The sequence below is a fragment of the Gobio gobio genome (assembly GCF_949357685.1).
Source record: "Gobio gobio genome assembly, chromosome: 19".
Classification (NCBI taxonomy): Eukaryota; Metazoa; Chordata; class Actinopteri; order Cypriniformes; family Gobionidae; genus Gobio; species Gobio gobio.
This window is the reverse complement of record NC_137112.1, coordinates 41010395-41035904: the sequence shown is the minus strand read 5'-3', so window position 1 is coordinate 41035904 and position 25510 is coordinate 41010395. Positions and strand designations below refer to the sequence as shown.

The following is a 25510-nucleotide window of genomic DNA, read 5'->3' as shown; positions in this document are numbered from 1 at the left end:
TGAAGAGCTGCTAGTTTGTGGCACTATAGGAAGTGTCATCTCTGCCAGCGTTATTAACACTCTCACCACAGGGATTGTGCGGCTCCCCCTCAGTGCGAACGTGCCAGCTATTGTGAGATTCCAAAGGGAGCGTAAGATGGTGCCTGCATGCTTCTGAAAGTGCACTTGAGAGCATCTGACAGCAAATTTAAACCTGCTTGGAAGTTCAAGTTGTCTAAATAATAGTTGACCTACTTGCTGACGTTGCAGAGAATGTTCGACATCGATGTGCATTTGACTTTTTTTTATTGGTGTTCACAGAAACAAACCACATTGTTTAAAAAATAATGCATTTTGTTTACACATTAGCCTATGTATTTAATATATACATCTCTGTACATCAGGAAAACGGTCTCTTTTGCACAGCAAAGATAAAACGTGTCTGTAAGAACATTCATAGGAAAACAATATTATGCACATAAATAATAACATAATACTCATCTGAGATTCACCACAGTGCAAAATGTAAAAAACAAAACAAAAATACAAACGGAACATCCTGAAAGGAAAGTAGTTTTGTAACTCAATGTTCGGCTAGACATTTCTTCTTTCAAAAGAAAGAAAAGGTAGAAAAGAAAAAAAGATTGAGTTACATATTTCAGGATTGTTGTTTTCTTTAAAAAAAAAAAAAAACATTTCCATGAGGGAAACATAATAGGTAAACAGATCTTTCCTAAAACCTCTTTCCCCATGGAGAGGTTAAGCAGGGACTTTAAGCGTCTTATTGCGCAGGGCAACTTCCTTCCAGACCCCTAATGAGGGATTATTGTGCGAGTGTCTGTAAATCCTCAAACATATCCATGGCTTGTCTCAAAACTAGTGAGCTGCCTACCTAGACATCATTTTGGTGCACTTCGAAGGTAGCAGGACTCAAAACATCCACTAAAAAAAATTGTGCATTACATTTGTCTTGGTTCTCATCTCTTGTCACAATAGTTCCTGGCGTTTAAACTCAAATCTCTTAAACCATTCAGAATGGTTGAAATAAAGTGCAGGTTGTAACTTTGGCACTTTTACTTAAGGCCGCAATTAGATTTTAGTGAACTTTTTGGGCCCAAACATTATGTCTAGATAGGCAGCTCATAGGTTTTCACACACTTGCCGTGAATAACAGCGCGCTTTCAAGTCATATGAAGTGGCATATCCTTATTACCATGTGGCTACTGTCATTAGATTGTCTTTATTCAAGAGCTGTCAGCCGACTTCTTGCATTTTCCTATCCACAAAGCCATTGGACACAGAAACAGTTTCTTGGTTGCCCTCTATGGAGGACTCGCTGCTCGTGCTCTCCCCGGACAGCAGGCGAGTCACTCTCAGGTCGGCTTTTAGCGTCTGCACGTCGTTCCCTATACTCATGGAGCCCAAGTCATTGATAATCTGGCACAGTTCTTGCTTGCCGTTGGACCCACAGTCGCTGTCGTTGTCCAGAATATCCTCGCACTCAAAGTGCATGGCTTTCTCCTCTTCCTCCTCCCCGAGCAGGTCCTCGGTGATGGAGCCCAGCTTGGGTGCGCTCCTGCTGCGCTCCACCGGGGGTTTATAGTAACACTGTCCGTTTAGCAGCTTCCTCAAGGGCACCAAGGGAATCGTTTGCTCCCCGATCAGCTGCTGCTGCTGGTGCCTGGCATCGTCCCTTCTTTTGAGTCTTTTAAACTCGGCCAGGGCTGTCGCTGAGGTCTGGTAGAGAAGCAGCGCCATGGCCTTCGCCTTCTCCGGCTTGGACACCAGCACGGCGTGGCAGCGCAGCATCACCGCCTTGTGCTTCATCTCGTGCCGGTAGATCCAGGCGAATATCTTGGGAAGCCGCGGGTCTGCGACACAGTAGGTGATCCGGTGCAATAAATAGAGATGTCCGGGTCTCTTCGCCTTTTCGTCGACGTGGACCATGCGGATGCCCTGCGAGCTGATGGTCAGCTTCATCTTGGTGCCGTTCTTCCCCATCTCGCTCTTGCCCCAGATCTTACTGACGGCCACATCCGTGCATCCTTCCCCCTTGGACTGAATGGTGGTGGCATTCCCCAGATACAAGACTGTGTATGTAGGGTCCTCGCTGGTGATTTTCACCTTTTTCCTCTTGGATTTGAACATGCTCCCGACTCTGTTGAGTGCGCTTTCTGGGCAGGATTTGGCGAAGGAGGTGAGCGCGGAGTAGTTGAGGCTCACGGCATAGCCCTTCTGCTTGGAATGCTGCTTGTCTTCCTCGATCAGCTCGAACTTGTTCTTCTTCCAAGGCAACATGCTGGTCGTCTTGAGGGCAATGGAGACACTAAATCTACTCTAGTAATTCTATAACGCCTAAATTCTACCTCGAAACCGTCTTTAGTCATATGTCGGCTTGCTTTAAGACATCTTCGAAGTTGCCGAGCACTTCATAGACCTGTGAGCGGAGGAGTATCGCGCCGGACGCCCTAATCGCTGCATCACCAAATAACAAACTGTACAGTACAAACGTGAATCAGTCACTTATATACCGGACTGAACCAATTCAGACTCACAGAGGGGAGCGAGGACAATACCAAGACGGGCTTTAATGTGCCTGGAATTCTTCGCCTAGCTGTTGCACAAGCTTCCATATATTTATTTATTAAAGTTATTTATTTATGTGTCTCATATCGGCTTATTTGTTCTCATTTCTACACAGATTAATGCTACGTAGGCTATGCCAAGGAGTAAAGCCATTATTTATTTATGTTTCGTTTGTTAGTTCGTGGACAATAAAATGTTTTTCTCTGCACATATAATCTTCTTTACTGATATTGATACCGAGGTGAAACAAAACACAAACTTTTCTTTAAATTTCCATAAGGTGGCAAATTTTGCTTTAAAAATGTTGGCATGCAACTTGATATTATAATTAACAACAACAACAACTATGATAATAATAATAATAATAATGTAATAATTTTTTATTATCACTACAACATATTCTACAATAATGAAAATAATCTGTCGCAATAAATATAAGCATGCAGCCTGTTATTATATATTTAATAACAATGAAAACAACAAAATGTAATTATTAATTAAATAACAATGATTAAATATAATTATTATTAACAATAATGTTTAACGATTAATATATTGTTATTATTATTATTATTATTACTACATATTCTACAATAATGAAAATAACCTGCCGTAATAAAGTTCCAGCATGCAGCCTTTTATTATAAATATATTACATATAATTATTGTTAACAATAATGTTTAATGATTAATATATTTTCTTGTTATTATTATTATTATTATTATGACATATTCTCAATAATGAAAATAACCTGCCGTAATAAAGTTTTAGTATGCAGCCTTTTATTATATATATATATATATATATATATATATATATATATATATATATATATATATATATATATATATATATATATATATATATATATATATATATATATATATATATATATATATATATATATATTATATAATTATTATTAACAATAATGTTTCATTATTATTATTATTATTATTATTATTATTATTATTATTATGACATTCTACAATAATAAAAAGCCTGTTATAATAAAGTTTAAGCATGCATCCTTTTATTATACATATTTAATATATATATATATATATATATATATATATATATATATACACACACACACACACACACACACACACACACACACACACACACACACACACACACACACACACACACACACACACACACACACACACACACACACACACACACACACACACACACACACACACACACACACACACACACACACACACACACACACACACACACACACACACAACAAAATGTCATTATTAATTAAATATTACAATGATTAAATATATTACATATAATTATTATTAACAATAATATTTCATTATAATTATTATTATTATTATTATAATTATTATTATTATAATTATTATTATTATTATTATTATTATTATTATTATTATTATTATTATTATTATTATTATTATTATTATTATTACTACTGTCCCTCTTTTATCTAGAGGGGCATAGAGTAGGAAGAAGGATTTGGGCGAATCTGAAGCTTGTTATGCGATGCCCTCTGCTGGTGGCACGCTAACAATTTTGTTCAGTTTGCAAACGATTCACCATCGGAACTAAGCCTTTTGGTTTCTCTTCGGAAATATTTTAGTGAGACACCCTGTAAACAGCCAAAATTATTGCGACGATTTATCTTTTCGCTGTAATCTCAGTCAACCTTTAAAATGTAAACATATGCACTCGACCAAGCTGAACAAACCTGAAAAGGGGATCTAATCTTAACGCCTTATTGCTCTTGAGAGGCGGTTCCTCTCATAAACCATTCCGTGTTACTTCCTTCCTTTGCCACAACAAACATGTCACATGTGTGAAGTTCTGTCTAATCGCAAATCCATGAACGGCTCACTGACACATTTCTATCGCTGTTTAACCGTGTAAAAGTATCTAATATGGGAAAGAAGAAGACTCGCGGAGAAGGATCGGGGTTGGGGAGAGCTTTAATAAAGGAGAGACTGAACGCAGGCCGTGGATACAGGAGAAATGACACATGGGTAGGAAAAAGTGACTGTTATCATAAAATTGCTCTTTCACCTATAGCATAGTCTAGAATAATGTAGAGCTATTTTATTATAGAACATTTATAAAATAACTGAAAAAACCAGGACTTATTTTGTCATATTAATTATTAGGGGTCGAAAACGTTACATATTAGTAACAAAATGAAGTGCAGAAACAAAAATGTATGGATTTAAAAGAGTTTTCATCATAAACTAAAACTATGTAGGACGAAATCTGCAAAAACAATAAATAAATATGCAAATAAATAAATCCACAAAATTTTACACAAATAAATAAATACAGAAATCCACATTGCTGCATAAATAAATATATTAATATAAAATCCTCCATACAAAACATGGACTACAAAATATCCTGTTGAAATAGAATATTGTTATTTAGGCAAGAGGGGAACAGATGGAGTGTTAACTTGATTCAGCAGATGTAAATTAAGCCAGTGTTGTTCAACAAATCTGATGTATTTTCTTTTAGCTCCACACCAGCGAGCTGAATGATGGATACGATTGGGGTCGACTTAACCTGCAGTCTGTCACCGAGCAGAGCTCTCTGGACGACTTTCTTGCCACAGCTGAACTCGCTGGAACTGAATTTGCCGCAGGTAGGTGTTGATGATATCTCTGGATCATTTATACAGTTATTTCTAGGAACCAGGTTTATTATCTCTTACTAACATTATTAAAAACATTTGGTAACACTTTATTTTACGGTGTCAATGTTACATATGTTACCTGTACTTACCATAGTAATAGAGGGCTGGCTTGCAACAGTAAATTATGCATAATTACATGCAACTAAATCTCAACCAAACTCTATATTATGTACATGTTGTTAATTAATATTGCTGCTCAGTACATAAATATAATACACTGTAACAATGACACCTTAAAATGAAGTGTAACTAAACAGTTTTATTAATTTAAATAAATCTGAATTCAAATAAAATATAAATATTAGATGAAAAACCTCACCATGAAATCAAATGTTAAAATGTTTAATAAAGGCAAGGCAAGGCAAGGCAAGTTTATTTGTATGGCACATTTCATACACAGTGGCAATTCAAAGTGCTTTACACAGAAATGAAGTTAAAATAGTTATAAGTGAATAAAATAAAAATATATATAGTATAATAGTTATAAAAGGAATTAAAAGGAAAAAAAATAAAGACGAAATCCCCTATCTGGGGTGGAAGAAAATGGAGAGTCAGGTTTACTTTAAAAGCCTATAGAAATAAAGCCTATAGAAACAGAACAGTGAAGGAAATTCTAGGTCTAATTATAGTTGGGAAATAATCATTTTGAACTATTTGCAAATAATATTTGCATTAAAACATATGCACACATGTACTTTTTTTGTATGCCTAAAATGTCGAAAACATGAAGCATTTGTCTCTTCACACTCAGTTAGGAATGACATGAATCACATAAATGCATATTTTTAATTCAAAATGGCCATATATGAGAGAAAAAAGTCAAGTAGACGCATCACTGGATGTTACTGTCAGTCGTTTAACATTTCTGTCGCAAAGCAGTTCACTTGTATTAAATGTTTCGCTTGCCTTACTTTCAACATTAAACTGATGCCTTGCGCTGGGATTCGCGCTTCGCTTCTGTGACCGGTAAACTGTACCTACTTTGATTGGCTATCGCAATCATTTTGACATTGATGAGCCCTGTTTGACCGCTGAGGCAGGCCAGACTAAATATGTGACACTTTAACCTTTTTGTCATCCTAACGACATACAGAGCGTAATGAAGTGTAGAAGAGCAGTGCAAAAATGTCAAATATTGGGGGGGACAATTTGGCCATTTCTAATTATTGGAGGGAACTTGTCCCCCTCAATGTCTTGGATGGTCACGGCCCTGCATCACAGCAATAGCAAACCAAATCCATCCAATCAGTTCCCAATGGACAAAATCAAGTCCCACCCTAAATTTTATCTTGTTGGAGAAGACGTAGTTTTACCTTTTCCTGCAGTTTGTTATTCTTCTAGTTATTTCCCCATAGCACCTAATGAATTAGAAGTCTCGCACATTCAAAGAATTCCTTCCGCTTGGCAAAATAAAGTGGATATTAGTATATAATTAATAGTAAAATTACCCTGCTAGTAACAGAATACTATGTGCTATTGTTTTGCAGAGAAGCTGAACATAAAATTTGTCCCAGCTGAAGCGAGGGCTGGCTTGCTTACCGTTGAGGAGTCCAGACGACTGAAGAAACTCCATGAGGACAACAAAGAGCTCTTACGAATCCCCAGAAGGTATGTTGTTGTGTAGTTAAATGTGCTTTTTTTTTTATTTTTGACCTGGATTGTCATAGATACACAATTACGCAAAAGCAAATGTATTCAGGATTGTGTTGTGTTGTGTTACTGCAGGCCTCCTTGGGACGAGGACACAAGCCCTGAGATTCTACAGCAAACCGAGAGGGACAGTTTCCTTGCATGGAGAAGAGAACTGGCTCTGTAAATGTTTAATAAATTTATATTGATTTTATAAATTAAGTTTTATACATTTTAAAGACTAGCAAATCAGATTCTCCAACAGGATGTTGTTTGTGAACAAATGCACTCTCTGTTATAGGTTGGAAGAGGAACAGAAGTTCATTCTTACTCCTTTTGAGAGGAATCTCGATTTCTGGAGGCAACTCTGGAGAGTTATTGAGAGGAGGTGAGCTTTTGTTTGCCTTTTTTACAATGGATATTTTATTTGTACTTTTCACTATCTAATCACATTATGTAGGCATGATGGTTTCTTGGGGGCCGTTTACACGACACTGTTTTCAAAGGAAAACCTTTTCTGCGTTTTGGCTGTTCATTTACACGAGTTTCAAAGTGCAAGTTTTTGAAAACGATACTGCTATTTTCTCCGTGTAAACTACTAAAATTCTAATTTGTGAAAGAAGTGACGTAATGCACATGTGTATTACGTGTTCAGTCTATAGGCGAGTAGTGTTTCTTTACAAAGTAACATTGCCAACTACTAGCCTGGCAGCATAATTCAGTGTTTTTAGTCGTATTCGTGGATCCATGTGAGCTGGGATATTTTTGAAAATGGTGTTGGCTCTATGTGAAAAATTTAAAGGAAAAACTTTATTGAGGGTATGCATTGACATCATTTTACTGCCGGAACACGCTTCCTGTGGCAAAAGAGCTGCTGCATGACTAGATTTAATAGGGGAAAATACGAAAACACAAGTAAAACGAACGATTATCAGTTTAAATTAAAGGTTGGACTTGATATAGTGTTCCTTACAACTTACCAAAGATCCAGTGATCCATGGATATTGACATGCAGCCAGGAATCGTGTTTCCTGACATTTATATGTGCCTGATTTTGACGCCGGGGAAATACATAAAGCAAATTTGCCTGTGAACGCTTTATATAAATACTATATAGGTATGTCTAAATCCGGGTGATCACTTACATCAATGTTATATCATCCAGCCCTAAAACTTGTATATTTTTTTGTCAGTGTTTATTTAAAAACATCCAGTTAGGCAGAATACACGATGGTAAATATTTAATTGATGAGTTGTCAATACAATATATAACAATACAATGTACAGGGTATGATTTTACTCCAAAATTCAACATATTGACACAAAATGATAACTCAAATCCACGTATTGCTGCCTGGAGTCCAGTTGTTTCTGTGAATTGCAGTGATCCATTTGCTTCTCCAGGGCTCTACATAGCGACCATTTTGGGCGCATTTGCGCCTGAAAATTACTGCGTGCGACTGTGAAAAAATATTTAGGCGCACTGGTGCGAGTGACCCGATCAATTCTCATTAATAAATGTAGCCTATAATACAATCGGAATAAAAACTACAACTGCCAAAGTGCATCAACACTGACTGAGCAACAGTTGCGTTTCATTCTGCGATCGACTGCTTGTCTTGCCTTCTGTCAGCAGAGTAGGCTATGTGCAAAAAACGTGTGCGACGGACTAAACTTCATAGATAGTTTACCAGGTGAAACGGGTGTGACGCGGCCATGCACACTTACCAGACGCCTCGCGCTGATGTTTATTTGCAGCCAAATCCAAATTAACTAGAAATACCACATTTGGATTATCATAAACAAGGTCGGAAATTATCGGGGGCTTGGGGCAAAAATGCCACCAAAAATGAATTACTAAATAATAATTTAAAAAATCCCCTGTATCAGTTCTTGATTGAATCTTTAGGCTATCAGCTTCAGTCCACAACTTTTCTCGTGTTTAAAAAATACTAGATGTATATATGAATGAGTACATCATGAATCCATTTTCCAAACCGTGTTTTTATCTTACCCTGAATCACTACGGTACACATATAATACGTGTTTATATTCTGACTATTTTATTCCAGTTTGGTTCGCAGCACAGTTGGTTCGCAGGAGCACAGTCCCTGTGTGACTCACCATAGACACACACAGAGAGAAGTAGCTCCGGCTGCAATGTTCTTCCGCAAGACGCGTGCAGTTATGTTTATTAAGCGCCAGAGCGCCTAAAGTTTATGCAAATGTTATACTGACCTTGTACAAAAGTCCAATAGACAAGCTGATGTTAAGTAACAACGTTTTAGCCACAATACTGTTTATTTCGTGAAAATCAAAACTACACCAGAACTGTTGCGCATCTTCAAGCTGTTCGATTCGAATGAATCTGCGTTTGAACGATTGAATCATAATTTAAATTAACATTTTAAAAACAACTTTTTTATTTTAATTGAAGAAATTGATAAGATGATCCATGTATTTAACAAGATTAGAAAAAATTGCTCTTATAATGGTAAAAATGCCCCAGGACATTAATTTAAAGGGACAAAGATAGTCCTGTAATGGGAAAGTTATAATTGGAATGCGTGTTATTGATCAGAAAGTGCTCCTAAATTTTTGACTGTGCTCCTAATTTTTTTAAATTAGGAGCACAAGTGCTCCTCAAGAAAAATGTTAGCGTAGAGCCCTGTTCTCTTTTCTGTAGCTTTCGGCAGTCTGTAAAAATATACATCAGATTTCTTGTCAAATCTATTTATACAGTCTCAAAGCTCTTTCCCGTTTTAGATGTGTTTTGTGTGTTTTTCGCGGCATTCACGCTGAAAACCAATGCTGCTGCTCAGTCTCTTTGCCACTCAGTGGGCATAACCGCAGTCACACGCATACTCTCTTACATTGTTGTCATATAAATGTACCCTAGAATACCCTAGAATTTTTTTGTTTAATCCTCAGTGATGTTGTGGTTCAAATCCTTGATGCCAGAAACCCTCTTCTCTTCCGCTGTCCAGATCTTGTAAGTAACAATGAGACATTGGCTCAAAACAATTACACTTGCTCTTCCTATTTTAATACTTAATTTTCTGTCTCCATCAGGAAAAATATGTCAAAGAGGTTTCTATTCACAAAGTAAACATGCTTCTGCTGAACAAAGCTGACCTGCTCACTAGAGAACAGCGGCGAGCTTGGGCCAGATACTTCCAGAAAGAGGGGATCAGAGCGGTGTTCTGGTCTGCTTTAGCTGAGGCACAACGACTCGAGGCAGAGGAGAAGGTAAGATATTGCCTATAAAATAATTTGATATATATATATATATATATATATATATATATAACACACACACACACAACGATCAGGCATAACATTATGACCACTGACAGGTGAAGTGAATAACTCTGATTATCTCTTCATCACGGCACCATGGCATCACGGTCGGTTAGTGGGTGGGATATATTAGGCAGCAAGTGAACATTTTGTCCTCAAAGTTGATGTGTTAGAAGCAGGAAAAATGGGCAAGCATATTTGAGCGAGGGGTCAGAGCATCTCCAAAACTGCAGCTCTTGTGGGGTGTTCCCACAATGCAGTGGTCAGTATCTATCAAAAGTGGAAGGAACAGTGGTGAACCGGCGACAGGGTCATAGGTGGCTAAGGCTCATTGATGTACGTGGGGAGTGAAGGCTGGCCCGTGTGGTCCGATCAAACAGACGAGCTACTGTAGCTCAAATTGCTCAAGAAGTTAATGCTGGTTCTGATAGAAAGGTGTCAGAATACACAGTGCATCGCAGTTTGTTGTGTATGGGGCTGAATAGCCGCAGACCAGTCAGGGTGCCCATGCTGACCCCTGGCCGAAAGTGGCAACAGTGGCACGTGAGCATCAGAACTGGACCACGGAGCAATGGAAGAAGGTGGCTTGGTCTGATGAATCACGTTTTCTTTTACATCACGTGGATGGCCGGGTGCATGTGTGTTGCTTACCTGGGGAACACATGGCACCAGGATGCACTATGGGAAGAAGGCAAGCCGGCGGAGGCAGTGTGATGCTTTGGGCAATGTTCTGCTGGGAAACCTTGGGTCCTGCCATCCATGTGGATGTTAATTTGGCGCGTACCACCTACCTAAGCATTGTTGCAAACCACGTACACCCTTTCATGGAAACGGTATTCCCTGGTGTCTGTGGCTCTTTCAGCAGGATAATGCGCCCTGGTTCAGAAATGATCTGAGGAGCTCAACAAACAAGTTTGAGGTGTAGATTTGGCCTCCAAATTCCCCAGATCTCAATCCAATCGAGCATCTGTGGGATGTGCTGAACAAACAAGTCTGATCCATGGAGGCTCCACCTCGTAACTTTACAGGACTTAAAGGATCTGCTGCTAACATCTTGGTGCCAGATACCACAGCACACCTTCAGGGATCCAGTGGAGTCCAGTCTCGATGGGTCAGGGCTGGTTTGGCAGCAAAAGGGGGACCAAAACAATATAAGGAAGGTGGTCATAATGTTATGCATATAGGCAAGTGACAGTAAGACAATTATAATGTTACAAAAATATCTCAAATAAATGCTATTCTTTTGAACTTTTTAGAAATGAATCACTTGTATTCCTCATTTGTAAGTCACTTTTGATAAAAGCTTCTGTTAAATGAAAAAAATGTATGTCCTATTCAGAAAAAAGTACTGCATTTTCTACAAAAATATGAAGAAGCACAACTGTTTTTAACATTGATAATAAGAAATTATTAGAATGATTTCTGAAGGATCATGTGAGTGACACTGAAGACTAGAGGGACGCTGAAAAATCAGATCACCGGAATACATTTACATATTACAATTTATTCACGTAGAAAACAGTAATAATATTTCAAAATTTTACTGGTTATACTTATATTTGATAAATGCAGCCTTGGTAAGCTTGGTGACAAAAAAAACCTTAGCGACCCCAAAAATTTGAACAGTATTGTATTGTATATAATATAATATATAATTTTAGATCTAGGCTTATGTGAATATTTGTGTTAAGATGCACATGAATTGTTTTGAAGCGACTCATTCTTGTCAGCAGCATCATTTCTTTGATGAGAACTGAGTGTTCATTATTCTTTCTCCTCAATGTTTGGTGGTTAAGGGAGAAGAACTGATGGACCAAGAGGATCAGAGTGATACAGAACAGGAAGCAGCCTCCAAAAATGCCCCAGATCATCATGAGGAAAATATCACTTCACCGAATGAAGAGAAAGATGAGAGTGAGCAGGATGAAGAAGAGGAAGACGAAGAAGGAAGAGTCTGTGTTAATGAGAGGGATTGGCAGACATGCTCCGAGGATTCAGGAGATGAAGATCATGCTGAGGAGAACCCAGAATCCACAGAGGCGTCATCTTTCTACAACTCGAGCCGTTTGCTGCGCAAAAATGAGCTGCTGGAAATATTTAAGTCGGTGCATTCTGGGCCGACATGTAAAGATGGACAAATCACAGTTGGATTGGTGAGTTTAAACTACAGTTCTATAATATATAAAACATTTATGTCACTGTCAATCAGAACTTGTATTCATATTTGCACTCTTAAATTCTCATTAAGGTGGGATATCCTAATGTTGGGAAAAGTTCTACCATCAACACCATCCTGATGAATAAGAAAGTGTCAGTTTCAGCTACACCTGGACACACAAAGCATTTCCAGGTGACTATTTTCTTATTAAGGAACAATTCACAAAGGAGTTTTTCTACTAAATTACTCTTAGGGATGAACTACTTCCTTGCACCACCCAATTTTCAAGCTGTATAACAATAGTTGCCAACCAATGAGAATCAAGAATTTAGTAACTAGCAATGGATAACCATGTTTTAATTACAAGGTCGCTTTGTTCTTGGGGTTTCATTGACTGTTGGTGTGTTTATGTTTTAGACTCTGTTTGTTGATCCTGGTCTCTGCCTGTGTGATTGTCCCGGACTGGTCATGCCATCTTTCGTGTCCACCAAAGCAGAGATGATTTGCTGCGGGATCCTACCCATCGATCAGATTAGAGATCATGTTCCAGCCATCTCTTTGATAACCTTTTTAAACAGCAATGGCCTTAACAATTGCATTTTTGCTTAATCTTTTAAGTTGTATGAAACACTTATACTTCTGTTTAAAAGATTTGGTTTAGTAAATTTATTATGTTTTTTTAAAGAAGTCTCTTATGCTCATTAGGGCTGCATTTATTTGATGAAAAGAGCAGTAAAACCGTAGCCTACAAATCTAGACGCACCCTAGGGGCAGCAAATCTAATTTGAAGCCAGGGCGTCTAGCAACTCTCCGTTGGCTTGCGAGCTGGAAAAACCAAACTCTGGTCAGGCCAATCACATCGTGTATAGAGTCGGTGGCCGGGCTTAACATAATGACGGCAGAGTTGCGGTGGTTCTGCATGCTACTTGTAAACCAAGAAGCTGGCGAACAGCGGTCTTTCGAATCGGCTTTGGCCGCGACTCTGGAAGACTTGGAGTCACTCTTAAGAAAGGAAGATGTGTTTGGAGGTTTGCCGACCGGATACGGCGAAAGTTTAATCTATCAACTAGCTTCGCTTCACCTTCTTCGTTGCTCTGGTTGGTTGTAGCGCTATCCTATTGCGTGCAAATGGAATTTGAAAGACAACCGTTTATCCCGCCCCTCGGATTTAGTAGTGGGAAGTTCGGATCATTTTACTGACTCGGATCTTTGAATCTCGTTCAACAAAATGAACAAATCTTTTTTTCAAGTAATTTCGTTCATTTCAGCAGAATCTAATTAAAATGTTACATGCTACATTTTTCAACACATTTAGTACTTTTGGAATAAAAAATAAACTATAAGCTAATGCAGCCATGGCCAAGCTTTGAGAAAAGAAAAGATTAATTATTAGTTCACCTCACCTCCCGATCCAAATCGTTCTTTCCTTTGTCACTTCATATTTAATCACGTCTGTTCCCTGGAAAGTTTAGTTCACCTCTCGTGTCTTGGGTATGAGCAGTTAGTTCCGTCATCATGTCTGATCTGGGCCGTGACAGCCTCATATGCAATAGATGCGTCTGGAAACAGAATTGATTAGTTAATCTCTCGAGTCTTCGGGTTTGAGTCATTCGTTCAAGTTCCAGCCCCATAGGCAAGGCTATGCAGTCACCGGAAACAGAAAAGATTAGTTCATCTCTCGAGTCTTCTCGTTTGAGTCGTTCGTTCTTTTTTCACGTGACCGCTTCCCTGTTCAGTGTCTCGCAACATATACAATATTACAGTCGTATTGACTGCATGTTGTAATATATTTATTATTATAAAATCATCAGAAGATATGTGCAATAAACATTTGTTATGCCTATCCGTTCTGAACAACCCAATGTGTCCAGGCTTCATATGAAAATCAATTACCTAAAAAACTGAACTAAACAAACATTAAAAAAAAAAACTACTCACTTGTTTGTAAGGAAGGTTATGAATTAACCATAGACTGTAAAGGAATTAACAAATTTCTGTATCCAACACGGCTATCACGTCATGTGACAAAAGAACGAGACTCAAGAGATGAACTGTTTCTGCATTCAGCCTATGGGGACTCGAACGAACGACTCGAACGAGAAGACTCGAGAGATTAACTAATCTTTTCTGTTTCCAGTGACTGCATAGCCTTGCCTATGGGGCTGGGACTTGATGAAAGAATGACTCGAGAGATGAACTAATCAATTCTGTCTCCTGTACAGAACATATGAGATGTTGCGCATGCAGTCAACACAAAATGAACGAATCGCTCTCTGAGACAACCTGTTGTTCTCGAGTCATATTAAAGATTCGTTCAAAATGAACGACACATCACTACTCGGATTGAGCCCTGCCAATAGTGAGTTCCCAGACCCAACATCTTGATATGGGTCTGGCTTGTCAGGCTAGTAAAACCGTAATATTGTGAAAATATTATTATAATTTCAAATACTTTTTTATTTTAATACATTTAATTTAATATACCCATTACGCCAGTCTTCAGTGTCACATGATCCTTCAGAAATGATTCTAATATGCCGATTTGCTGCTTAAGAAACTTTTCTTATTATCAATGTTGAAAACAATTGTGCTGCTTAATCTGTTTGTGTAAACTGTGATGCATTTTTTTTCAGGATTTTTTGATGTATAGAATGTTTAAAAGAACAGCATTTATTTGTAATAGAAATCTTTTGTAGCGTTATAACATCTGACAAAGTGGCACTGCAGGATTTTGGCCTTAACCTAAATACGTATGTCAGACTATCCCTCGAACAGTGCTGGAGGGGACCTACGGGATCAACATCATCAGACCGAGGGAAGACGAGGACCCTGATCGACCGCCTACCTATGAGGAGCTGCTCATGGCATATGGATGTCAGTTCACTGTGCATGATGTACACGTTAAGGCATTTCAACCTTTTTTAAACTACTACTGACCAATCATTATCTATACTCTTCATGCAGATATGAGAGGCTTCATGACAGCACACGGCCAGCCAGACCAATCGAGATCAGCCCGTTATGTTTTAAAAGACTATGTCAGTGTAAGTGCCTCTACATTTGCCACTACCAGCTCTGAATTTTATAGTTATATATGTGGAGAATGGGAGATGATAATCTGTTGCTTTCTGAATCTCTGCAGGGAAAACTCCTTTATTGCCACCCTCCACCCCACATCAACCCTAAAGACTTCCAGCCTCAGCACGCCAGGTTTGCCACGCAGATAGCAGGGGCCGAACAGATTTCTAGCAATGGGGAGAAACCATCAAAAGTCAAACGCATAGAGAACACAGTGGATAAAAGTTTCTTTCATCAAGTGAGATTTGTTTTGTAATCATGTTCAGCTAATTGTACATTACACAGCTACTTAATTGAATGAAATTTTGAAGTCTAAATCACTCAAAATCTGTAATTTTTCATAGGAAAATGTGCGAGCGCTGACCAAGGGTGTGCAAATGGTGATGGGTTATAAGCCTGGAAGTGGTCCTGTTGGGCCTGCAAATGCAAACACAGAACAGCATGCTGGGAAGCCCTGGAAAAAACACGGTAACCGGAACAAGAAGGAGAAAGTGAGAAGACTCACCAAACATCTGGATGCGTGATCCCTATTCTAATCGATTTGCAAGCACAACCTCAAAGATGTTTGGATTTCATACATTCTCGCAAAGACTCTAATGAATTTTCATATTTCACCATACCTTGAAGTGATTGAGAAGTGCTGCTGGAAATTTGGACATTCCTCTTTGTTTGAAATCTCATCACTCATCATAATAATAAAGAAATTATCACTATTTTATCAGTGTGTGGGATGACAAGATTAATAGACAAATGCGAATAAATGCAGTTCTCCTGATAATGTCATTAAAAGTAATTTTTGTCTTTACTAATTACTAGATTGCGTTTTTGTAGAATATGGATGTCTATCAAAGCTGACAATTATCATCTAAGGACTTGACCGTTTTTCAGTGTAATTTCTCTCATATTTGTCATTAGGACTGGTTTATTGTATTCTCCAATATATTTAAATATGAGGTATTGTGGAATTGGGTCAAATGTAATGTGTATTTTAGATGCTTGAAATAATCATATAATAGTTACTTTTTTGAATGCAGTATCTCAATGACATTGCAGGATGTTTCTTCCTAGCTTTGATAAGGTAGCGTCTACAGTACAGCTTCAGACGTTTAGAAAAGGTCTGTTTTTATGGAGCCCTTATATTTCGACATAGACATTACAAATTGTAGGAGGTAAAATATAAACTGAACTTTTAACTATTTTAATGTGAATTGGGATGTGCGAGGTGAGCTACTTCACAGGGCAGGCTAGCGTTCACTTTCTAAGCGCAGCCAATCAACTGGTGAACGTAACCGTACGTAATTAATATGTATGAGCCAAGAATGTGGGCGTTACCAAAAAGATACAGGTGATAGCTGGCACCACCTGGCAGGCAGTTAGAAACAAACGTTTGGATTTTCTCGGAGTTTCTTCTCCCTCAAAGGGTGACAGTATAAGTGAAACATATGGATAAAATTACATTTTTAGACATTGTCCACCGATGGAGTCCAGAGTTTGTTAAAGGTTGTCTATCGACATATGAAGAACATATTTGCATCTCGGCTGCTCTTTACGTCTTGTCTGCTTTTATATTACTGGTTTCCTGTTCACTGTGAGTGTCATGTGATTTAAAATTAGCTGAAGTTTGTTAATGGATAAACTCATAACTTGTGTCTCCTTCTCAGTCTCCTTTATCAGAGATGCAAAACGCGAAGCAGGATTTGGGGCGATGAAGCACTCTGTGCCTTGTATTGTTTTGTGGGCAACTTGTGCAGCGCAGTGGGCGCTTTCCTGTCCAAACAGTTTGATTTTCAGGTGAGAAATTAAACATACTTTTCGCAGAACCGTTTTATCATTACCTTGTGAGCTCTTTGAATCAGCGACGGTACAGTGCCACCTACCGGCCGGAACAGGTACTTTTCAACAGCAGATTAAGATTTGAAGACTGCTTTATGTGTGCAGCTGTTCATCAGACAAAAAAAAAATGAAGTATGAAACAATATGCTAATGAAATGTAGACATCATCAGAGTGATTTTAATTGTGTCTGAAATAGAGAGAGGTAACAGATTCTGGTAAGTTAACCTCTAATGATGCCAAATTGATTTGTATAATACAGAAGAGAGAATGGTTCAACTGTACACAATTCAATTATACACCACAACATTTACCATACTACAGTCTACTTTCTTATAAACAGCCTATTGAATGAAAATCACATGTTCTGTGCATCTGTTGCAGATTTCTATGGCTTCATATATGGCAATTTTGGATGTTGTTCATTTCCTGTCAATATCTTTCTCCATTTATTTATGGTACAAGTCAAAAATGGGTAAGGGTTAGATATTCTATATATAATTGGTATTAGTATATAGTGTTGTCACAATAAACGGTGTATCATTTGTGTTCTCAAGGAAAGAAAATGAGAATGATTTCCAGGAGGAGGCGGCAGAATTTTCTAGCCGTGTGTCTGCTGTTTGTAATGAGCGGCAGTGTTTACTTGGGTTTACCAGTCCATTCGAGTGCAAAAAGACTTTCTCCAACCATGAGGAGACTACTTGGCATCTTCCTCAATGTAGGTAAAGTCAGAGGATAGTATGGAGCCATACTATATGTAAACTTATGCAAAATACTGATAACTCCGTTTTAAGCAAGAGTACCACGTGGACTTTGAATTTGTCTTTTGGGAACAGGACCATACTGAGAACCTTGGTTACGTGCTGGGTCTTCTGTTCTTCGTAATTAGCTGGACCGCCAAGTTTCCCTTCGTCCTGAAAGCTGTGGGTGGCAATTTTTTTTTTACCTAAATAATTATTTTTAGCTCCGCATTCCAACACACTATCATGTCTGTCCACTTCTTTGGCTTAATAAAATAGTTGTGCACACATTTCATAATGTCCTGAGTTTCATAATCATACTTGAGTCCTCGTGCACTCTGGGTAAACTGCCATTATGTCTTTTCTGTCTTTTTCAGAATAGAGGAGAGCAGAGTTCTGCTGTGCAAGTGTCCTCTAGAGTTCTGTCTTCAGTTGCTGGGGCTCTGTACGGCTCTGCCATTCTTCTCTATGACACTGAGCTAAGATCAGTTATCAAAGCAATGCCATGGATACTCTCAGCTATCAGCTGTGCTGTTCTGGATCTTTGTGTATCCTTTGACACATACTGTGAGTGAATGTAGGTCTGCATTATTGGAACGTCTGCATTTAATTATTTTGCTTTGGTGCTTTTCTTGTGCCTTAAAGGGCTAGTTCACCCAAAAATGTAATATCTGCCATCATTTGCTCACCCTCATGTTGTTCCAAACCTCTAAGACTTTAGTTCATCTTCAGAACACACATGAAGATATTTCTAATAAAATCGGAGCGATTTCTGTCCCTCCATTGACAGCTGCAACTACCACTTTGACACTTCAAAAAGTTCATAGAGATCGTAAAACCTTTTTTTTTTGGTGAATGAAGGTATTTTTTCTTCCAGAAATTTGGCGTTTTCATCACTAATTTCTAATGCGATACTTCAAAATGCACATAAAAACAGGGTTATGGGGACTGATTCTAAACTGCTTGAAACGAGTTATCAGTAATTCAATTCTTACTTTCTGACCTATGTAGGTTTGGAACAAATTTACATAATGCCAGCCTATGTTCTCATTGGCTGCCCCCGCACAATGTCTACTTTGACCTGCCCTCAAATACTGTAGTCGTAGCTGAGGCCTAGAAGAGTTTGGTTCATGTTGTCAAGAAGACGCACTTCCAAAGGATAGGGACTCTGGCTCGAATTGATACTGTAAAACCGACGCCATTGTTACAGTTTGTATCACTGTGTATAAAAGTGCTGAGGAAGCCTCCGGAGCTGAAATACAGATAATATAATGGGAGTTTCGTTTCCAACATGTGCTGCGGTAGACCAATCAGAGCAGAGTAGGCTCTCAGAAAGGAGCAGTTCAGAGAGATCAGAATCGAACGGTTTCAGACACTATGAGAAAAGTGGTGATGCTGTATATTGAGTGTTGACCTTGGATGCATGTAAACCTATTGTAGAAGACCTCCAAAACAAAACTAGGAACCTTTAAAATTAGCATAACAGGAAATTCTAAACATTAAATGATGTACCCGTTCTCCATCTACTCTTTAACTTTGATCTTTCAGATTGTGGTCCTAATCTGTTTCAGATCCAGGCATAAACGCCCTTCTGTCCGGTCTTTAGACTCGGATACGGAATCTTTACTTGGTGACTCTTCTGTCACGGGTCAGCTGTGTAACAACAATGTTGAATGCTGCAGGAAGAAGCACCTCTCAAGAAGAGGCATCTCTTCTAAAGGGACTGACATGGGACTCTACATGGATGTCAACATACAGCCAATGAGGAAGGTTTGCACTTGTTTTTTCTCTTTGGTAAAGTGTTTTGAACAGACTATAAGGTACACTATATTGCCAAAAAGTTTTGGGACGCTTGCCTTTACATGCACATGAACTTTAATGACAGCCCATTCTTAATCCGTAGGGTTTAATATGGAGTTGACCCACCCTTTGCAGCTATAACAGCTTCAACTCTTCTGGGAAGGCTTTCCACAAGGTTTAGGAGTGTGTTTATGGGAACTTTTGACCATTCTTCTAGAAGCGGATTTGAAAGGTCAGACACTGATGTTGGACGAGAAGGCCTGGCTCGAAGTCTCTGCTCTAATTCATCCCAAAGGTGTTCTATCGGGTTGAGGTGCAGGCCAGTCAAGTTCCTCCACACCAAACTCGCTCATCCATGTCTCTGTGGACCTTGCTTTGTGCACTGGTGCGTAGTCATGTTGGAACAGGAAGGGGCCATCCCCAAACTGTTGCCACAAATTTGGGAGCATGTAATTGTCCAAAATATTTTGATATGTTGAAGCATTAAGAGTTCCTTTCACTGGAACTAAGGGGCCAAGCCCAACCCCTGAAAAACAACCCACACCATAATCCCCCCTCCACCAAACTTTACACATGGCACAATATAGTCAGTCAAGTACCCGTCCATCAGATTGCCATACAGAGAAGTGTGATTGGTCACTCCAGAGAACACGTCTCCACTGCTCTAGAGTCCAGTGGCGGCGTGCTTTACACCACTGCATCCTACGCTTTGCATTGTACTTGGTGATGTAAGGCTTGGATGCCACTAACAGTTGACCGTGGAATATTTGAGTACATTTCACAAGTGAACTTATTGCACAGGTGGCAACCTATCACGGTACCACGCTTGAATTCGCTGAGCTCCTGAGAGCGACCCGTTCTTTCACAAATGTTTCCCTAGGTGCTTGATTTTATACACCTCTGGGCATGGAAGTGATTGGAACAATTGAATTCAATGATTTGGAGGGGTGTCCCAATACTTTCGGCAATGTAGTGTTATGTTCATGATTAACTATCAAAGGGGCTCTTCCAGGTTTGTTTAAAGCAGGTGACCATCTCACGGGACGGCTCATCAGAGAGTCTTCCTCTGAAGAGGACTGTCAGGGTGGTGCGGGTCGATGAACAGTGTTCATCTGGTACCTCGACTGATTCATCCTCTATCGGCTCTGAACTAGAGGTTAGAACCCCATTCTTTTTTTTTCTTTTCAGAGGTGTATCCATTTTCCCCATTTAAATGAGGGGTGGGGAGGGTGGGATATATTCCTTTATTGAACTTCCAGTGTAGTAGTTGGAGGCTGCAGTACTGCTCTCTGCGGATAGATGGTAGCAGAGTTTTAAAGAATAAAGGTGACTTGAATCAAATCACATGTAAAATGTGAGAACTTTGAGTGTCTTGATAATCTTTTGAAAGGATTTATCTACAGTCTTTAATCAATATAATGCTTGCACACTTTACAATCTAAGCGCTCAATATATAACGTCTCAATATAAATTGTACCTGCAACAGTATTGCTGAAAATGTTGCGGTCTATTACTTTTCTTGGCTCTCTAAGTGGCTTTTGAGAATGCCAAGTGATTGAGGATGTCATTTAATCTAAAACAAAGGCAAATCGCCCTGGACGAAAACAATTGAACTTTGTTTTATTCACTAAACAGGAAAAAGCTAAGCATGTGAACCTCCTCAGACACAGTGTGCGATAAAGGACAAGCACAGAGCTCAGACCATGACATCTTTCTTGATGTCAAGAGCTGTCTTCCAGTGATTAAATGTACAGTTTCCCACAGCTCTTACTGTAGCTAATTTTTGAGCCACTAGCGTCAGTCACCATCAGGTGAAATTGTAAAATTAATAATATAACAGGATATATAAAGACTCATAAGCAGCGAGTGTTGAATAAATGATAATAAGTATCTGAATGAGAAGATTGTGGGCCCATTTAGTTACGATGACAAATCAAAATGTGAGATTCTTGCAATTCCATTCCATTGAGTCACTTACTGTTAGCTGCTGTGAAAGAGAAAGCTGGGCTTGGTGTTCCAGACGTTCATGTTGTTGCTTGATTGTTCTGCTGTTAAAGATCTGTAATAAAGGAACAGGGCAGGACCTTTCTACATCGGAAGTGGTACAAAATGCTTGTTCAGTCTACAGGAGATTTGGCCCGCGACTGCTATTTTAAGAGCGGGTCTGTCGCCCGCCCGATGCATGGAGAACAGTGGACAGGCTGAGGGGTTTTCTTAACCCTGTTCTCTGAGGAAGGGTTGTTTGTGTCTGTGCGTATGAGTAACTAAACACTCCTGCGCAGCTATTCATGCATTAAATGAATAGTTTAGCCCAAAATAAAAAATGGTCGTTTAATCACCAATATCTCGTTCCACACCCATTTGGGTTTGTTGTTTCTGCATAAAACAAATGCAGAAATTGCAAAATTGTATTTATTGTTTGTTAATTAGTTGTTTATTAATTGAATGCATTCATTTAAATCAATTATTCATTAAATGTATTTCTTTATTTTATTAATTATGACTACGTTAATTATTTATTGAATTCATTTATTACATGAATTATTCTTTACATGTATTTATGGTTTAGGGTGTTGTTGTTTTTTGCTTGAAAGTTTGTATCATTGTTAATAGGCTCTTATGTGCCGTTACTCTAATATTTATTATATATCATTCGTATTCGAATTCTTTTAAAAACCATTTAAATTTTTCTTCTTCTTTGATTTATACAGTGGGACTTTGAAGAAACAAAAACACAATGGGTACCAGTAGAGGAAGATCTACAGAAAGCAGAGGCGTTCCCTCTCAAGGAGTGGCCAGTGGGTTCGATTTCGGAGTCAACCAGCAGACCCAGCTCTCGTATGTGCTTCTGCAACCGCGCACGGCTAGTGGAGAACTTGGCATCCAAATAATTTGAAAACTGAACTCGGTGCCACTAAGTTGAATGATCACGCGTTAATTACACAGCATGATTTAAGTGTAAGTTTAATAAAGCAGTGTAAAACTGGACGTCATGTTCATATACAGTGTAAAGCCATCATTTACATCATGTAACATTTATGTAACTCGTGTGATGGGGCAAAATTTATTTGAAAAGCTAAGGAGATGACAGATGTCTCTCTCAAACCTCAGAGCTGGTCTCACTATTGTGTTATTACCAGCTTTAGACGACTGATCTACCCTTGTATCCTTCCCTCGTGGCAACTAAGGCTCTCTGCACTTCCCTGTCATTCAAGCTGATGGCTTTTTCCATTGTCGCCCCCTTTCCTCTCCAGAGCCGCGTCGCTGATTAATGGGATGGCTCTGAAAACCTTATCGGACCTGTCATTTGCATAGACGAGACAGAACACTGACAAATGAAGGGAGGTGTCACATTGACTGCCCTAATAAAAACAATATCACCATTTTGCAGGCCCGCCAGGTCGGGAGGTCACTTCCTTTATTTTGATAATTTCTGCCGGTTTATTTGAGCTGGACTGGACACGGCCCAGCAGCCTGAGATAAGCCGTAGACGAGACCGTGAGCGTTTTCAGCGTCCCCGCCGGTCACCAGACTCGGCCTGCCTTGGCTTCTGACTTTGCCTCCCATGCTCTTTGTATCTCAGTCAGTCGGGTTTAACAGATGGGTATTCAGGAGACTTCCTCAAAGCAAGATAGCAAGACAATGTGTTGATTAGAGTATGTCAAGCACATGAGGAGATTTCTTGTCCTGGTGGCTTTGCGTTGGGGATTTGAATAACGTGTAGGCCCACACAGAATCTCTGGAACTCTGCAGAAATTTGCCTGAAAAATGCCTGTTATTCACTAAGTTCTACGCATTCTTTGTTGCACGTTTTTTCATTGAATATTTGAGGTTCTGACAAGATATTTTGTATAGAGACAGCTGTATGTCCTGGCTGTTAGTGTCAGTACTTTATCTTCTTATTTTCCTTGCCGATTAAATCAATTAATACATTTTAAATGAATAAAAACTGTTAATTTAATTATACTCTCAGCTACCAATAATAGTAATCTTTTACCATGTTTTAATCCATTCTGCTGAATTCTGCATTCTAGTGTCTGCTATTGTGACAAATTAAAGGGATAGTTCACTCAAAAATATAAATTCTTTCATCATTAACTCACCCTCATGTCAACCTGTATGTCTTTGGTCTGTGAAACGCAAAATATATCTTGTTTGTTTTTTTCAAGGTCCAATGTTATTTGGGTCCCACTAACTTTCAAAATATCCCCTTGAAACAATTTTCTAGTATTCTATTACTAGAATTTTTTATTCAGATTTTTATATTTTTCCATTATTTTAATTTGTTTAAAATTTAGTAATTTGATTATTTGTCTTTTTTTTTTTTTTTTTTTAATATTACTATTTCGGGTTAATTAATTTTGATTTTAGTTATTTCCAGTTAGTAATTTGTGCTTCAACTTATTTCAAGGCAACATTTCCTAAGTTTTTCATTTTATTTTATTTCAGATTTATTTCAGTTAATTATAATAACATTGTTTGAAGTATTTATTTTTAGGGTAACTATCCCTTTAAGGCCCGTTCGCACCAAGGACAATAAAGATATAGTTCTAAAAATCGTTCTAAATATAAAAGAATAGCAGAGTCTACACCACAACGATATCGGAACAGGTAAACAATATCGTTGGAATCACTTATAGAGAAATATTTTCCAACTGAAGAACGTCATAAACATTGACAGCCAATCAGAATTCATCCTGCTTTAAAGAGCTTGAGCATTTAAAGTGGCAGACGACAGAACTAGTGTGAATGCTAAAATAACCTAGTTAAAGGATTAGTTTACCTCAAAATGAACCCCAATGCCATCCAAGATGTCCATGTCTTTCTTTCTTCAGTGGAAAAGAAATTAAGTTTTTAGAGGAAAACATTTCAGAATTTTTCTCCACACAATGGACTTCAATTGCAACCAAAATGTTGAACGTCCACATCAATGCAGTTTCAAAGGGCTTTGAAGTGCTTCAAATGGTACTGCGCGATCCCAGCTGAGGAATAGGGTCTTATCTAGCGAAACAATGGGTCATTTTCTAAACAAAATTCAAATGTATATACTTTTTAACCACAATTGAGCGTCTTGTGCTGGTCTGCAACGAGCCAGGCATTACATAACATACGTTGAAAAGGTCACGCCGAACGTGAGTGGAAGTACCGCCCCATTGTTTACAAAGCGAACGTTCGAAGACTAATACAAAGGCTTTTTTAACAAAACAGGTAAAACAATGATAAATTAAATAATAAATATGCCATTCAACATACAATCAAATTTGAACGATCCTCCTTCTCCACACTTTTAAACAATGGGGCGGGCCCACGTTCGGCGTGACCTTTTCAACGTATGTTACGTAATGCCTGGCTCGTTGCAGACCAGGGGACCGTTCTTCGTACCTCGCTAACTCAGTTAGCTGGATTTGATTGTTGACGATTTGGCATGATCTTGGATTATTTGGTTCTTCGACGCTCATCCTGGACTTGCTGTCATAGCAACAAGCCTAAACCTGCCCGCGAGCATGCTTATTTCATGTAAACAGGATTAGATTGCATCTTGAGGTGATACTTAAAATCTGTCCCAGCCACTGCTACTTTATTACAAGAGTTTATTACTGAACCAGGGCAATAATAATAATTTGAAATAATAATAATATACAAATTTTAAATTGTATATGTAATATTATAATGTTGTGTATAATACTATAGACACAGCCACTTGGAGATG

At 38.5% G+C, this 25510-nt stretch overlaps 3 protein-coding genes across 5 annotated transcripts; 2 read left to right on the top strand and 1 right to left on the bottom strand.

Annotated features, from left to right (window-relative positions):
* Positions 1 to 269: 269 nt before the first annotated feature.
* Positions 270 to 2478, bottom strand: fam43a (family with sequence similarity 43 member A). 2 transcript variants are annotated; one of them, XM_079844511.1, is made up of 2 exons: positions 1204 to 2478; positions 270 to 863 (listed from the first exon to the last, which is right to left on the bottom strand). In XM_079844511.1, the coding sequence occupies exon 1, from the start codon at positions 2275 to 2277 to the stop codon at positions 1234 to 1236; it is 1044 nt and encodes a 347-aa protein (XP_079700637.1). In that variant the 5' UTR covers positions 2278 to 2478; the 3' UTR covers positions 270 to 863; positions 1204 to 1233. The 2 variants fall into 2 exon arrangements, with proteins under 2 accessions (XP_079700637.1, XP_079700638.1); XM_079844512.1 differs by having other exon boundaries at positions 1232 to 2478.
* Positions 2479 to 4185: 1707 nt separating this feature from the next.
* Positions 4186 to 17078, top strand: lsg1 (large 60S subunit nuclear export GTPase 1). Its single transcript, XM_079844382.1, has 14 exons — positions 4186 to 4587; positions 5087 to 5213; positions 6752 to 6872; positions 6990 to 7076; positions 7195 to 7281; positions 9825 to 9885; positions 9966 to 10142; positions 11990 to 12346; positions 12442 to 12543; positions 12769 to 12912; positions 15102 to 15225; positions 15316 to 15395; positions 15494 to 15667; positions 15774 to 17078. Exons 1-14 carry the CDS (start codon positions 4486 to 4488, stop codon positions 15951 to 15953), a joined length of 1923 nt encoding a protein of 640 aa, XP_079700508.1. The 5' UTR covers positions 4186 to 4485; the 3' UTR covers positions 15954 to 17078.
* Positions 16757 to 23872, top strand: tmem44 (transmembrane protein 44). Of its 2 annotated transcripts, XM_079844383.1 has the most exons (9): positions 16757 to 17017; positions 17091 to 17220; positions 17645 to 17735; positions 17818 to 17978; positions 18097 to 18183; positions 18378 to 18548; positions 19549 to 19770; positions 20813 to 20956; positions 22512 to 23872. In XM_079844383.1, exons 1-9 carry the CDS (start codon positions 16872 to 16874, stop codon positions 22689 to 22691), a joined length of 1332 nt encoding a protein of 443 aa, XP_079700509.1. In that variant the 5' UTR covers positions 16757 to 16871; the 3' UTR covers positions 22692 to 23872. The 2 variants fall into 2 exon arrangements, with proteins under 2 accessions (XP_079700509.1, XP_079700510.1); XM_079844384.1 differs by lacking the exon at positions 18097 to 18183 and having other exon boundaries at positions 16773 to 17017; positions 22512 to 22799.
* The last annotated feature ends 1638 nt before the right edge of the window (positions 23873 to 25510 follow it).

What these genes read in the sequence shown, in the direction of transcription:
- fam43a (XM_079844511.1), bottom strand. Translation starts at nt 2,277, where the DNA reads ATGTTGCCTTGGAAGAAGAACAAGTTCGAGCTGATCGAGGAAGACAAG.
- lsg1 (XM_079844382.1), top strand. Translation starts at nt 4,486, where the DNA reads ATGGGAAAGAAGAAGACTCGCGGAGAAGGATCGGGGTTGGGGAGAGCT. An exon ending in TGGAGAAGAGAACTGGCTCT is followed by an intron (nt 7,077 to 7,194) that starts GTAAATGTTTAA and finishes TCTCTGTTATAG; the next exon opens with GTTGGAAGAGGAACAGAAGT. An exon ending in TCTTCCGCTGTCCAGATCTT is followed by an intron (nt 9,886 to 9,965) that starts GTAAGTAACAAT and finishes TGTCTCCATCAG; the next exon opens with GAAAAATATGTCAAAGAGGT.
- tmem44 (XM_079844383.1), top strand. Translation starts at nt 16,872, where the DNA reads ATGGATAAAATTACATTTTTAGACATTGTCCACCGATGGAGTCCAGAG. An exon ending in ATGGTACAAGTCAAAAATGG is followed by an intron (nt 17,736 to 17,817) that starts GTAAGGGTTAGA and finishes TGTGTTCTCAAG; the next exon opens with GAAAGAAAATGAGAATGATT. An exon ending in TACTTGGCATCTTCCTCAAT is followed by an intron (nt 17,979 to 18,096) that starts GTAGGTAAAGTC and finishes TTTTGGGAACAG; the next exon opens with GACCATACTGAGAACCTTGG.